At 33.7% G+C, this 14,309-nt stretch overlaps 1 protein-coding gene across 1 annotated transcript; it reads right to left on the bottom strand.

Annotated features, from left to right (window-relative positions):
- Positions 1-4,014: 4,014 nt before the first annotated feature.
- On the bottom strand, positions 4,015-8,634 carry LOC110029329. Its single transcript, XM_020731571.1, has 5 exons — positions 7,851-8,634; positions 6,997-7,055; positions 6,758-6,886; positions 6,152-6,287; positions 4,015-4,629 (listed from the first exon to the last, which is right to left on the bottom strand). Exons 1-5 carry the CDS (start codon positions 8,547-8,549, stop codon positions 4,273-4,275), a joined length of 1,380 nt encoding a protein of 459 aa, XP_020587230.1. The 5' UTR covers positions 8,550-8,634; the 3' UTR covers positions 4,015-4,272.
- Between the last annotated feature and the right edge of the window lie 5,675 nt (positions 8,635-14,309).

Consider the following 14,309-nt stretch of genomic DNA (forward strand, 5'->3'; position numbering starts at 1 on the left):
TTTACGTGTTAGATAACTAGCCATGCTTTTTAAATCTTATATAGCTTAAAATCTTAACTTTGTAGTGCGATATTTATTTTAATGTACTAATAAAATATTATTATTTTATAATTTCTTATTTAAAAAAACGGGCTTAATAAATATCAATATGCTTGACATTTAGCTAAAAAATGTTGATTAAAAATGTAAAATTGGAATCGTTAAAATGACAATATTTGGATAGAAGAGTTGGTCATTGATGTGTGCTGGAAAATCCGCGGCAGTAGAGTAACGGATTATCGTCTTAGCGTTGTACGAGAATGAATTCAACACACACATTTCAACACACACATAGATGAAAGAGAAACAAGCAGTGATGACTCCAAAAACTTTTACGTGGAAAGCCCAGAAAGGGGAGAAACACGGGGCCTAGCCCAATTGTGAAAATCCATTATTGATTGATGATTACAGAGACCCCTTTGTCCCACAGATGGGAAAGAATTACTAGCTTTCCAAGTTATAACGTCGACTGACGGCGTGCAGTCAGCGGTGGTTGACAGTAGTTGATGACGGTCGGCGGAGGTCAGCGGTGATCGAAGGTGGTCGACGATGGCCGACGGTGGTCGACAGAGGTGGGAGGTGGTCGCCGATCGTCGGTGGTGGTCGATGATGGCATGAATGATGTTGGATTTGAGCTCTTTCTCAAAGCCTCAAATTCTGTCTATATCCCCCTCCTTCATGTGAGGGGTGAGACTCTATTTATGGTGTTTTAGATGATGTTTGATGGACATTCGAGTGCCTTAACGATATCAGAATTGAGCAATCTTGGGCTCGTTGGATTCTTCTTGTCGAGACGCTTGATTCGACTATGACTTCGCTAGATTCGACATCCGTTTTACCTTTCAAATGCCTTCGAAAATCCTCTAAGAGCGGTTTAATGATTTGATCCGGGCTTCTTCTGATTCAGATTGGACTACTTTTTATATCATTGGGTCGTTCTCATCGAGACGGTCAGTTAGACTATTAATTTACTGAAATCGGAGTTCTGGATGACTTTTGATCAAGATTTGAATGTTTCTTGCTCAAAATATTATCTCGAAGTTCGTGTTGGATGATGAAAACTTGTTGGTGGTGTATCATCATAAAATAAATTATTAATGAAATAAAATTCAAACATGATTAAGAAAAATAGTTATGCTAAGATGATTGATAATACATGCGACAAATTACTACATGATAGCATAAATTGTGATTAAAAATTTTCCAAATGGAAAAAATTAAAAAAAAACATATATATACTAAGCATCAATGTGTAAATATAAGTTCAAATTTGTAATGTGTGATAAATAGGAAATTAAATTAATTTTTTCTTATGATGGAAGAAATGATTATAATAGTGAGATTATAAAAATTAGAAGAACTCATTTCTAAAATAGAAAGAAAGAAATTCAAAATATTTCTAATGATCATATTAAAATATGTTGCTTAGAAAATGAATAAATGTCTTTCTTTAATGTCTTCTACGTAGCAGTTTAATGCCTTCAACTACCCATAGTGTACTCAACACATTTATCCAGTAAAACATAGCAAAAACACATTGCACGACTATAAAATTATCATAATTAGGCAATAAAACACAAACCTAATCATTAAAAAAATCATGTTGAAGTTGTAGTTTGCCACATTGGCCATTGTTGGTAGCTTTAGTAGTATTAGTCGAGCACTGGGGGTATAGTAAGAAGTTGTCATAGAAATTGGCCACATAGGCCATAATTGATAGTTGCAAGAGCGTTAGTTGGGCACAGAGGCCATGGCGGGAAGTTACAAAAGTAACTGGCCACATAGGTCTTATCTGGTAGCTACAAGAGCATTAAATAGTCACAAAGATTGTAGTGAGAAGTTATAGTAATAATCGGTCACATAAGTCGTAATAATTTATGTTGGTGTTATTTAGAGATTGCAATAGCAGATAGCTAGATAGATTGTAGTTTCTCACATCGGCCATAGTTGCAGACTGCAGTAGCAGTTAGCTACATAGATTGGAGTTTTTACGTATGTTGTAGTTAGAGGCTGTAGTAGCAGTTAACTAGATAGACCATAATTTGTCAAACATGCCATAGTTGGTAGCTTCAGTAGCGTTTGCTGGCTTGAGAGCCTGTCATATGTAGTTGATAGATGTAAATGTAAGGCTTTAATGAGAGCAGTTGGCCACATAATCCGTAGTGGGATGCTACAATAGTAACTGACGAGATAGGTTATAATGGGTTGTTGCAAGAGTGTCAGTTGGCCAGAAAGACTGTAGTGCAAGTTTGAATTGACAGACATTAGCCACATAGTTTGTAGTAAGTAGCTACAAAACTAGTAGCTGGTCACATAGGTCGTGATGGGTCACTGCAAGAGCGTCAGTTGACTATATAGGCTGTAGTGAAAGGTTGTAATGACAATAGTTGACCACATAATACATAATGGGAAAGTATAGTAGTAACTGGTCGCATAGGTCATACCAATTCGTTGTAAGAGCATCAGTTAGACACAAAACTGTAGTAGAATGTTGTAATGATAGTCGTTAGCAACATAGGCCACAGTAGGCTAGACCATAACGGGTCACTCTAAATAAGGGTGTAAATGAGTCGAACACGAGTGAGCCTAGACTTAACTCTGTGTTCAGCTCGTTAAAAAATGATATTTTTCGTGTACGACTCGTTTATATTTCAAACAAAAAATATGTTCGTGTTCGGGCTCATTTGCTTAGCGAGCCGAACCCCAGAGAGCCCAGGGTCAGGTCGTCTTCAACTTGTTAAAAAATGCGATTTTTCATGTTCAGCTCATTTATATTTTGAACACAAAAAATATATTCGTGCTCCACTTATTTGCTTAGCGAGCCGAACACGAGTTGTTCATGAACTAAAAGTCGTTTTGACAACTGTAGTCACGTGGTCATAAGATGTTAAGGGTTGGGGCAAGAATTAAATCTTATTATTTATATTAAAACATTATTTAAATATAATTTAATATGTTTTTATTTTATATTTTTAAATAATAACTTTAATCGATTATAAATTCTTTGCAGCTCTGCAGTCAATTAATTTTTTATATATATATATACATACTTTTAATCCAAAACGAGCCGAACACAAAAAAAAGTCTATATATCGAGCGCAAAAAAATTGTTCGTGTTCAACTTATTAACTTAACGAACGGATAGACCACAAACTTCTTAACGAGTCAGACACGAACTGCTCACGAATAACAAACCGTTTTGGCAGCCCTTATTGAAAGAATAGTGCAAAAAAAAATATTCTTGTTCGACTTATTAACTTATTTTTTTGTAAATTAAAAATCAAATTAAACTTTTATCTTGGATCTTAGTTGCAGGCTTGAATTACAATCAAATCTAGCTTAAGCTTTTCTTAAATTGAAATTAAGCCACATGACTTCAATCAGATCTTATATCTGTGTTAAATCAAACTTAACGAGGGATACTTTTCATCCATACATTCTCATTGGCAGGAGAAAATAGTACCTCTGGTGAACCGGACATGCAAACGGCCGAGCGGATTTGGCGGCGTAGTGCAATTCACATCATCATCTTCGTGCACATAATATTTTCTCCTTTGGAAGATGGAAAAAATTGACATTTAAAACTGAAATTCAGGAGAATCATTTGAAAATTGGATACATTCATAAATCAGCCTAATATTAAGAAAAAGTTATTATTCACACATAATAAAAAAAACAGGGCATTTGCATACATACCATACAATTCTAATGTATCTACATATCCTGCACCTAATTTTTTATATTTACATCTAACACTCAAATCTTTAACATCACATTAAAAAAATATCATTGTTATTAACTTCCTAAAAGTAAAATGCAACTTATCATCATAAATTTATGACACCAAATGTTAAAATGCCAAATTTTAAATGTTAGAGATGTATACAAAATGAAATTGTGCCGCATGTAAGTAAATTTGCTAATAAACAAATAATGCAGCTAACAAAAAAACATTTAGCTGTACAATTACAATCAAATTTTACATTCTCAATGACATAGAAAACGATCATATCATTAATCAAATGAAAAATACAAACATAAGCTTCAAAAAGCACCTTTTTTGTTTCCATCAACAACCTTTCCTACTCTACACCTACAGTATGGTAAAAATAAAAAAAAAACATAAAACATGGCCTATAGCTGCAGATCAGCACAATACAGCTTATTTTATGATACAATTTAAAGAATAATAGACTATAGAACTAACATATTACACTGAAAACAAAACGGCTACTAACTTTCGCGTTCACCCATTTTCTTCTTCAGGACGAGGCTGCCAGATTCGTTCCTGGTGAAGAGCATCTCGACCAGCTCGTCCCAATTCGTTCTCCCGCCGGACTTGGACTCGGTTTTCAAAGCAACTCCATTCTGGTTTTCTGAGTGCGAAGAGTTGATAATTGTTTCACTCTGGATCTCTAATGGTGCAGAGTTAATCTCATCTGCTGTGGGTTCTAATGGTGGGTTTGCATGAGGCACATTCAAGGTGACCGCTCGTTCTAGTGCACCCTTGTACTCCTTTTCTAGGGTTTGTTTCCTCTCCATTTTCTGCTGAACTGGAGCAGTTGTGGTTGCAGCATCTTCCTTTCTTATCTGCAAAATGCATGTTGAGCTTTTCTTTATTATAGTTTCCAGAGGTTCAGTTTTTCAAACATGGACTATCCATTTTAGCAAGTGCATTAGGGGTGTAAGAAATTGAACTTACACGCTAACTTCACCTGAACTCCACTCTAAAAATTCAGGTTCGGTTTGACAAGCCAGCTCAAATTTGAATCAAAATTGACCCGTTAATCAGAAATTGACCAAAATTGACCTGACTTTAACCAGAATAATTAATGTCTTATGTTAAATGGATTATACGGGTCGAGTGAGTTGAAGGCGGAGTCAAGTTCAGGATAGCCTAACTCGTTTAATATTCAGGTCAAATTTGGATCGAACCTGAACTCGGCCTGCTAAGCTGATTTGACACTCCTACAGAGTGAATCATGATTAGTCTTGTAACACGAATTTGAAGTCAAATTTATGAATTCATTTTTCATTCATTCTTGTTTGAGTGCTTGATAACTTCTTTAATTCATTTTGGAGAAATTAACACGAGCAACACACTCTGTGTGTCCTTAAACATATTAATAGTATACGCTTGCCTTATTGGTGTACTTTGTTCCATTTTAAGTACATGTTTAAGTCAATGTTCTAGTATCTTATATTTAATTCTTTAAATAGGTTCTATGTTTATATAAATACTATATATTCACATCTCATATTTTCCTTTCTGATTTCATGTTACAGTAAATTCATATTTTTGCTCTAACTTGACCATTTAATGACATTTTGTCAGCCAATAATATAATTTATGATATCTATAATAAGGTAATTTTGTAAAATCTATTTTAAGTCTTCGCATTTTGTAATTGCATAATACCCTATGGGTACTTCTTTATTTTAACTGCATAGGTTTAGGGCATTTGAATTTTGCTTACGTTACAAGGGTTTAGGGTTTAGTGAAGCAAATAGGGTTTGATTGACTAATAGATCAAGTGTTGACTTATTTTGAACTGCAAATAGGGTTTGATTGACTAATGTATCTTCACCAATATTTCTTTTCAAGTTTAATTGACTAATGTATCTAGTTTTGATTCCTATAATTGACTCTAGGGGCATTTACATACATACCACACAATTCTTATGTATTTACAATCTGACATCTAAACTTTCATATTTACGAGCATACCATCCAAATATAACATCTTATTAAACATACCACTATGGCCTATTTTTTAAAAGTGAAATACACATTTTCATGCATAGATTTATGACAACAAAGTGTTGTAGATGTGAATATGAAAGGCTAGAAGTTAGATATGTAAATACATAATACTCCGCAGTATATAAATAAATTTCCCTTAATTTGAAGCTAACTTTATAATTTTTCTTCTTCATTCACTTCTATTTAGTTTAAGAAAGGCACTAATATCGATTTATGCACGCACATAACAAAAATAAAAAGATTCTATTTTTCAGATTCATTGACAAATGAATGTAATGGAGATAGAACAATATCAAAAACACTTGAGATAAAATTCACAAGCTAGTTGGAGTTGTGTTTGAATCTTACATTGAATAACTTCTGCGATTCTCGTTCAATCCACAAAAGGCCGTGATCAGATGTTGCGTTACATGACAGCACAATATGCTCGAATCGGCCTTCAACTGGAATTGCAGTCCTCACCTCAGGGGGGAATCTTCCACATCTGCATGAACCATATCACCAAAGCCAACTTCCATCAAACATTATTGGAAGATACATATCAAACATCCAAACTTCAATTTTACATAACATACCATCTTACCTTTGCATGAAAAGGTGACTCTCACTTTTTAAAAGTTAAAATGATGGTATTTTTGATGTGATATGAAAATTTTGGGCGATATAAATGTAAAAAAGTAAAGTTTAGGTATCAGTTATGTAAAAACATAGGAGATCCACTTTATTAACTCAGTCCTAGAAACCAAAGCAAGTAGAACCCAATTTGACTTTCGTATCCTTCCAAAATTCTGTATATATATTTCATAAATTGCAACTTGAACAAAATAAAGGAGATAAAAAAGACAACTTTATTTTGTTCATTGCCTAGCATTGACAATATAAATTAGTCAATGACTAAAATGCATAAAATGCAATATTCGAAAAGAACAAAAGGGCTAGATAGCAAATCTCTACCTGCAAACTTTTCTCTCAACAATGTGATACATTCGCCCGGGGGCATAGAGCCTTCTTGGATCATTAAGCTTTCTTTTTTCTGGTATAAAAGTATCCCTCAAACATACTAAAAATAGAAAGCATGGCAAGCTATCCAAGAGCATTAAAAAAAAAAAAAAAGCTTTTTTAAAAACTTATTTAGCAGAATTCTTGATCAGCACAGATGCTATATTCGAAGACAAAAAACACGAAAATTTTACCAGAAAATAGATCCAAAAATATGCTCTAATGGAGTAGGAGTCCTTGGCAGGAAATCATCCTGTAAGAACAAGAATTTAGAGATCACCACAAAATGTAAGCATAACATATGCTTCTCAAATACTAAACATTAAGGGACATTCACATACATACCCAACACCTAAACATTCGTATTTACATGCATACCACTCAAGTCTTTAAAATCGCATAAAAAATACCACCATCACCATATTTTTAAAAGTGAATACACATTTACATGCATAGGTTTATAACAGCAAGGTGCCATAAATATAAATATCAAACTCTGGGTGTTAGACATGTAAATGCATAAGAATTGTGTGGTATGTATGTAAATTTCCCAAATATATCACCCAAAGAATTTAACAACACAAAATAGAAAGATTTACATACATACCACTCAATTCCTATGTATTTACATAAATAACACCTAAACTTCAATTTTATATACATAACACCTAACCCATGCATGAAAAGGAGAATTTCACTTTTAGAAGTTAAAATGGCGTTTTTTCTGATGTGATATGAAAGATGATAGTGATATAAATGTAAAAAAGAAAAATTTATGTGTTAGATATGTAAATTCATAAAAAAATGAGTGATCTTTATGCAAATTCCCCCATAAAAACCATAAAAAGATTAAGAAAACATATATTAAAAATATTTTAGCTCAAAAATTCTCGTCTAAATCTGACTCAGGATGCAAGACAAGACTATATATTTTCAAACTACAAACATTTCTTCATATACAAGACAGACAATAATCAAACCATTTATAGGTAATTTTCTGTCAAGCCAAAATCTTATCTTGCAAAACATCAAGAGTAAGAATATGTACCTGCAGGACGACGGAATTGATCACATCAGCATACTTCACCGCAAGATTCAACGACATACACCTCGCCGGCGCAATCGCATAACACCGGATCCGATCCCTTTCAATCCCCCCAAATCGATCCCTGTGATTCACCACAATCACCGCCATCAGCGCCACCACACCAGACCCCAGCGAATGCCCCGTGAAAACCAGCTTATACTCCTCCCCCACCTCCCCAATCACACGCCTTAGCAACTCCGACTCCCGATTAAGTATAAACGTCGCCGCCTTCAGCAATCCATGATGCACGTACCCGCCATCGAACATCTGCATTCCCAATCGATTATCCAGCAAAACCTTATAATCGCTCTCGCGGGAGAGATTGAGACCGCGAACGGCGAGGATGATCTCCCGGTGGCTGTGATCGGCGTAGATCAGGTAGGGAGGGCATCGGCCCTGGGTTTCTTCGTAGGGGACACGTTTGAGGAGGCATTTAGGGTTCATGCCGTAGCCGGAGGGAGGGGGGAAGCGGGGGTGGGATAGATCGTCTTCGTAGACGGCGAGGATGGTGCGGCACAGGCGAGGGATGGGTTCGATTTCGTCATCGGAGGCGGGAGGCCATGATTCGGAGTCGTAGGAGCCGACGTAGGTGAGGCGTTTCCATGCCCAGCGCGCGCAGCCGAGGAAGACGACGCATTCCACGCCGCAGGCCACCGACATAGCTGCCGGCGACGGCGGCGGATATGGGGGCTACGGGAAGGAGCTGTGCTGCAATGGAGCTCGGGGGGTTTTGACTTAGGCAGCACCTGGTCTTAAATGTTAGTTATTATTACTAAATGCTGGATTAAAAGGTGATTAGTGAAATAATTATAACGTTTATAACAATGAAATATACTTTTCATGTTAATATTTTAAATATTTATTTTGTAGAATTGAAACATGAGATTAATGTCACCTTCCAAAAGAGTTCTTATGGGTGGTGGGCAGCCCAAGAGTTAAATACTATTATTCGGTCATACACTTAGCTGATATGAGACTTTTTATTCGTGAAATTATTCACGTGACACCCTCGTCACGGATCGACTCCTCTGAGGTTCCCACTGGACCATGGAGAGTCCACACACCTGACAGACAATAATCTACTCTAATGACACTTGTCACAACTCAAAAGAGCTCTTAAGAGAGGTGGACAGATCAAAACTTAAATATTACTCTTCGGCCCTACACCTATCCGATTTGAGACTTTTTGTCCGTGATGTCGAGCTGATAGTTCAATGAGCTTGATTTATTATAAACTTAAAAATTTTGGTGGAGAAAATAATTTATTAAAAAATTTCATGATGATAGATAATATAGTTAATACTTATTTAATTGCATAAAATCAGATATTTTTATAATTTTAATTAAAAATTACATAACTGACATTTGTTTAATAAATATAATTTAAAATATCATTGACAATTTATTTTAAATTCAAAATATTTAAAATGTAAGAATTAAAATTAGAAATTAAAATAAATTTGTAAAAAGTTTTATTTTAAACATTAAAATTTATATTTTAATTCATGCAATTCTTATTTACATATCTGACACCTAAACTATTAAATTTAGATAACACTCATATATTTAATATCATATAAATATTAATTATTAATATAAATGATAAAATAATTAAGGGGTTGTGCGACTTAACTCATTTATTAATTAGGAAGAAAATATGTCTAATCTCAATATTAAAAATGGGCACGTGTTTTTTATAAAAAAGGGCCCATCTCATACTGGTCAGAGGCTGCATAAGAAGCTTGGACAGGTCAGGGTGAGGTGGCAGCGAGTTCCGCGTAAAGCCCAAATGCCGCTGAATGGGCCCAATTAATTGGGTCCATAAAATTGTTTGAAAAAAAAGAAAAATGCTTTTAAAAATAAGGAAATTATTTTCTTGCTTAATTTATTAATAGAATAAAGTATTAAATTTTAAAAATATTTCTGAAAATTTTGTGAATTTATAGGTCGTCAATAAAATTTATCATTTGACATAAATTTTTAGACGATTAGCACAAATTTAGGAGCATTTGACTTTTAAAAGAGAAGTATAAAACTAAGTGTTGTCGAGGAATATATGTTTTAGATTCGTCTTATGACACTCCAATGGAGAAAAATGATGCACGTAGCTGACCCCACTTAGTGGGATAATGACTTGTTGTTGTTTTTACATACATACTGCTCAGATCTTTAACTTCACATCAAAAATAAAACATCATACATAACAATAATAAATAAATTGCATATTTTCTTGTATGTTCGTTAAGTCGTCATTTTTTAGAAATTAAACCCACGAGAAAGAATAATAAAGTTGGGTGATCATGTTCCGGGCATGTTAGCTCGAAATAATATATACATACACATATTTTTTATATAATAATATATTCTATATATTTATATCTAAGTTTAATTCATAACAATTCACGTGGTAATTTGTTTGTGTATTTTATTACACATAATTGATAGAGGTTTGAAACCAACACCCTGCATTTATTTTTTATAATTAATTTTGAGCCGAACACAAACACACTCTTCACGAGCAATTTCGAACATGAGTCAATTTCTAGCACGAGCTAATTTTGAAGGAGTCGCAACATAAGTTAAGCCTGAGCTCACTCAAATTCGTCTCGTTTACGGTCCTAGTTGAGAAGCCCAAGACGTCACTAAAATCATATTTAGGCCCTATTTATTCCGTGAAAATTTGAAACCGCGTCCCCCGAAACGCTCATTTGATTCCCGCATCCCTGCATTCGATCCTCGAACTACGACGTACCTTTCTTTCTTTCAGTAACCGCGATTGTTCGCCAACGTCCGCGTCTTCAAGTCCCGCGTTCCTTATTTTATCCATTCCAAATTACTTTTTGACCGTTAATAGAACATGTTAATTATATGAACCATAAAAATAAAATATAACATTAATAAATCAATTTATCAAATTTGAATTCTATATAATATAATCAGATGCGTATTTTAGATATTTATTAACGCATCCGAGAAATATTTGTGTACGTAAGACGTACGCAGCAGAGTTGCGTACATATTAGGGCGTACATATTAGGTTATTAAGAGGGTACAGATAGGTTACACTTAGGTTACAGGAAGAATTACAATGAGTATAACCTAAGTGTAACCTATCTGTACCCTCCGAATAACCTAATATATACACGATTCTGCGTATGTCTTACATACATACACAAATATTTCTCCATCCTTAGATGTCAATTCCAATTTGTTCGTAGACTAAGATCCACACGTTTTTTTACTTTATTTTTCCTTCTTAGATTTTTTATTTTAATAATTTATTATATGACAAAAACTATAAAACTATTTTAAAAAAATGAATTGGTTTTGGGTCGACTTGACCTTCATTTTTTAATATAAATAAATAAGGAAAAGAAAATGAATTGTACCGTCACACGTTCCTCTTCTTATTATCATTCACACATGAGGAGAAGAAACTTCTCCAAGCAAGGCCTCCGCAGCCCACGTGAATCATTACTTCTCCATTATTATGGCTTCACCTCGAGTTCAGCTTGTTAAAAAATATGACTTTTAGGCTTATTGCAAGTAGAACAGGAGTTGTTCATGAACATAAAGTCATTTTGACAATCATAAACCTCATACGTAGGATGTTAAGGAGAAATTTAAATCTAATTATTTATATTAAAAATCACTTAAATACATTTTTATTCTATTTTTTAATTTATAATTTTAATTGATTATAAATTTTTGTAGCCTCGTAGTTAATTAAATTTTTTAGAAATATAATACTAATATATATATAATACGAGTCAAAACAAGCAGAACATGAATGAACAAGTTTTTGTTCATGTTCGGCTCATTTATATATCGAGCAGACAAATATAGTTCATGTTCGGCTCGTTAACTTAGTAAACGAATCGAACATGAGTTTCTTAACGAGTCGAATACAAACTAATTGTAAACAACGAGACTTTTTGATAGCCCTAATTCTAGTTAAATTATTGGAAAGTTTAAGTACATATCACACATTTTTTTATGTATTACCTATCTAAAAACTAAAGTTTGATATCTATATTTATAGCAACTAGTGTTATAAATTTATGCATGAAATTGTGTTTTCACTTTGAAAAATTTATAATGGTAATATTATTTATATATTATTAAAAATTTGAGTGTTATGCATTTAAATATCAAAATGTAGATGTTTAGATGTTTAAGTAAATAAGAATTGTACGGTACGTACGTAAATGCCCCTTATGTTGGGTAATGTGGAGACCCGGTCCACCGATTTAATTAACTTCTTAATTAAGTATCACACCTACCGCTCACCTACCTCCCACATACCGGTCTCATGGTTTCTATAAATAGTCTCTTTTGATTTAAAAGAAATGCAAGCCAAACAAGACCAAACCAAGTCATCTTGAGAGCTAAGAGAAAAAGAGGAAGAGAGAGAGAGAGAGAGAGAGAGAGAGAGGAAGAGAGAGAATAAAATAGAGATTTTCTTGTAAACGTCGAGGCACTCGACGGTATAATTCCTCGAAGAAATAAATTCTCTACAGCTCCGTGGACGTAGGCAAATTTGTCGAACCACGTAAATCTGTGTGTCGCTCTGGTGTTTTTTTCGTGTGCAATTTTACGCGTTCCATTTTTTACTTTATTGACGTCGTTTTTCACAACACCTTGTTGCGTGTCAGAAAATTCGCTTCGCAGCGGTAGCATAATAATTCAATGGCTTAGTGTTGCACAAAGATCCATCAGACATAGATAATAAAAAATAACGGGAGGAGACATCACAAACAATGTAAAGAAAAAAAAAACCACATAATCTACCCGAGTCAAATTAATCCATTATGTGATTGTAAATACATATGTCAACTTTTCTCCTAAATTATAATCACAAATATGCAATTATAATTCATGAATAATTGTCATAATTAGGCTATAACATATATAGTTTTCAGTTGTAAAAGCATAACTAGCAAAGGTCAGTTGGAAATGAAAACAGAGAATAGTTGATCATAAATGTTGTAGTTAGTGGTTGCAATAACGTCAATTAACTACAGAGACTGTAATGAAAAAGTTGTAACAGTAATTGGCTATAAAGGCTGTAGTTGGTAGTTATAACAACTTCAGTCAACCACAGAAGCTGTGGTGGGAAAATACAGTAGAACTTGATAGCATAGGCCTTAGTTGGTAGTTCTAAGAGTGTCAGTCAGCCATAAAGACCGTAGTTAAAATCTGTAGTAATAACTGAACACTTAGGCCGTAATTGATAACTGCAATAGTGTTAATTGGCCACAGAAGTCGTATTGGGAAGATGCAGTAGTGATTGGCTACATAGACCGCAGTTAGTACCACTAGTTTGTGAATGCAGCCATTTTCTCGGGTTTACCATTTTACGTCATTTGTTGATATACATTGTAAGGAAGAAAAAATGTGTTAGTAACAACAATCGTATTCTAGATACAATGGTTGTAATAAATTTTTGCCAAGAGTTATTACTAGATCTTCAATACAGGTTTCGTTAAACCGTATTTAGAATGTGTAGTTAGCAAGCAGAAATCATCACGGAAAACGAGAATGGGCAAACAATTTTTTTCTACAAGAACCAGTAGGCAGTGGACGACGGTGGTCGACAGATATGATGACCAAAAGTTATTATCAGGTCTTTAGTTTAGAACTAGAACAACACTGAAATTTAAGTCATCTTTCTTTTTTCAAGAAAAGAGAAATGATCAATTTATAATTTCTTAGGTAGAAGCATTTTGATTATTCGATGAATAAATCTAATTACTATCCTATCACATCGCTCGCATTGATTCCCTTAGATCATAATAAATCTTTAGATAATTTGAGAGCCTTAAACTTCATAGTTAAGTGATTTTTGAGCTTCTTGAATTTCTCTAATCAATTTACTTAATTTGACTCTAAATATATCAAATTTAAAATTCATATGCTCAATTAATTAATAATCCAAAATCTCTATATGTGCTTTAATAGCTTAATTTAGACTTGATTCTTGATTAGACCCTAACTAATATCATCATGTTCATCTTGTTGAGACGATCACTTTAACTACAAAATTATGAAAATCAAGGCCTTGGATTTGCTTCAATTTGCATATAAAATTATTAAAATCAAGGACTTGGATGAGCTTCAATTTGAATGTGCTTTAATAACTTAATTTGGACTTGATTAGACTCTAACTGATAGCATCAGATTAATCTTGTTGAGACGATCAATTTAACAATAAAATTATAAAAATCAAGGCCTTCGACGAGCTTCAATTTGAATATAAAATATTTCTTATTAAAAAAATATATCGAGATCCGTGTCAAATAATAAAATTTCTAATGACTCCACCCCTAAATTTTAATCACAGAAATTTTATTTCAAAACGTTTTATCATTATTTTTTCCTACATATTATTTTTAAAAAAAAAAGACCATTCCAACCTTA

Source organism: Phalaenopsis equestris, unplaced genomic scaffold (assembly GCF_001263595.1).
Source record: "Phalaenopsis equestris unplaced genomic scaffold, ASM126359v1 Scaffold000562, whole genome shotgun sequence".
Taxonomy (NCBI): Eukaryota; Viridiplantae; Streptophyta; class Magnoliopsida; order Asparagales; family Orchidaceae; genus Phalaenopsis; species Phalaenopsis equestris.

What these genes read in the sequence shown, in the direction of transcription:
- LOC110029329 (XM_020731571.1), bottom strand. Translation starts at nt 8,549, where the DNA reads ATGTCGGTGGCCTGCGGCGTGGAATGCGTCGTCTTCCTCGGCTGCGCG. An exon ending in ATTTTTGGATCTATTTTCTG is followed by an intron (nt 6,887 to 6,996) that starts GTAAAATTTTCG and finishes GCTCTTGGATAG; the next exon opens with CTTGCCATGCTTTCTATTTT. An exon ending in GTTGAGAGAAAAGTTTGCAG is followed by an intron (nt 6,288 to 6,757) that starts GTAGAGATTTGC and finishes TGGTTCATGCAG; the next exon opens with ATGTGGAAGATTCCCCCCTG.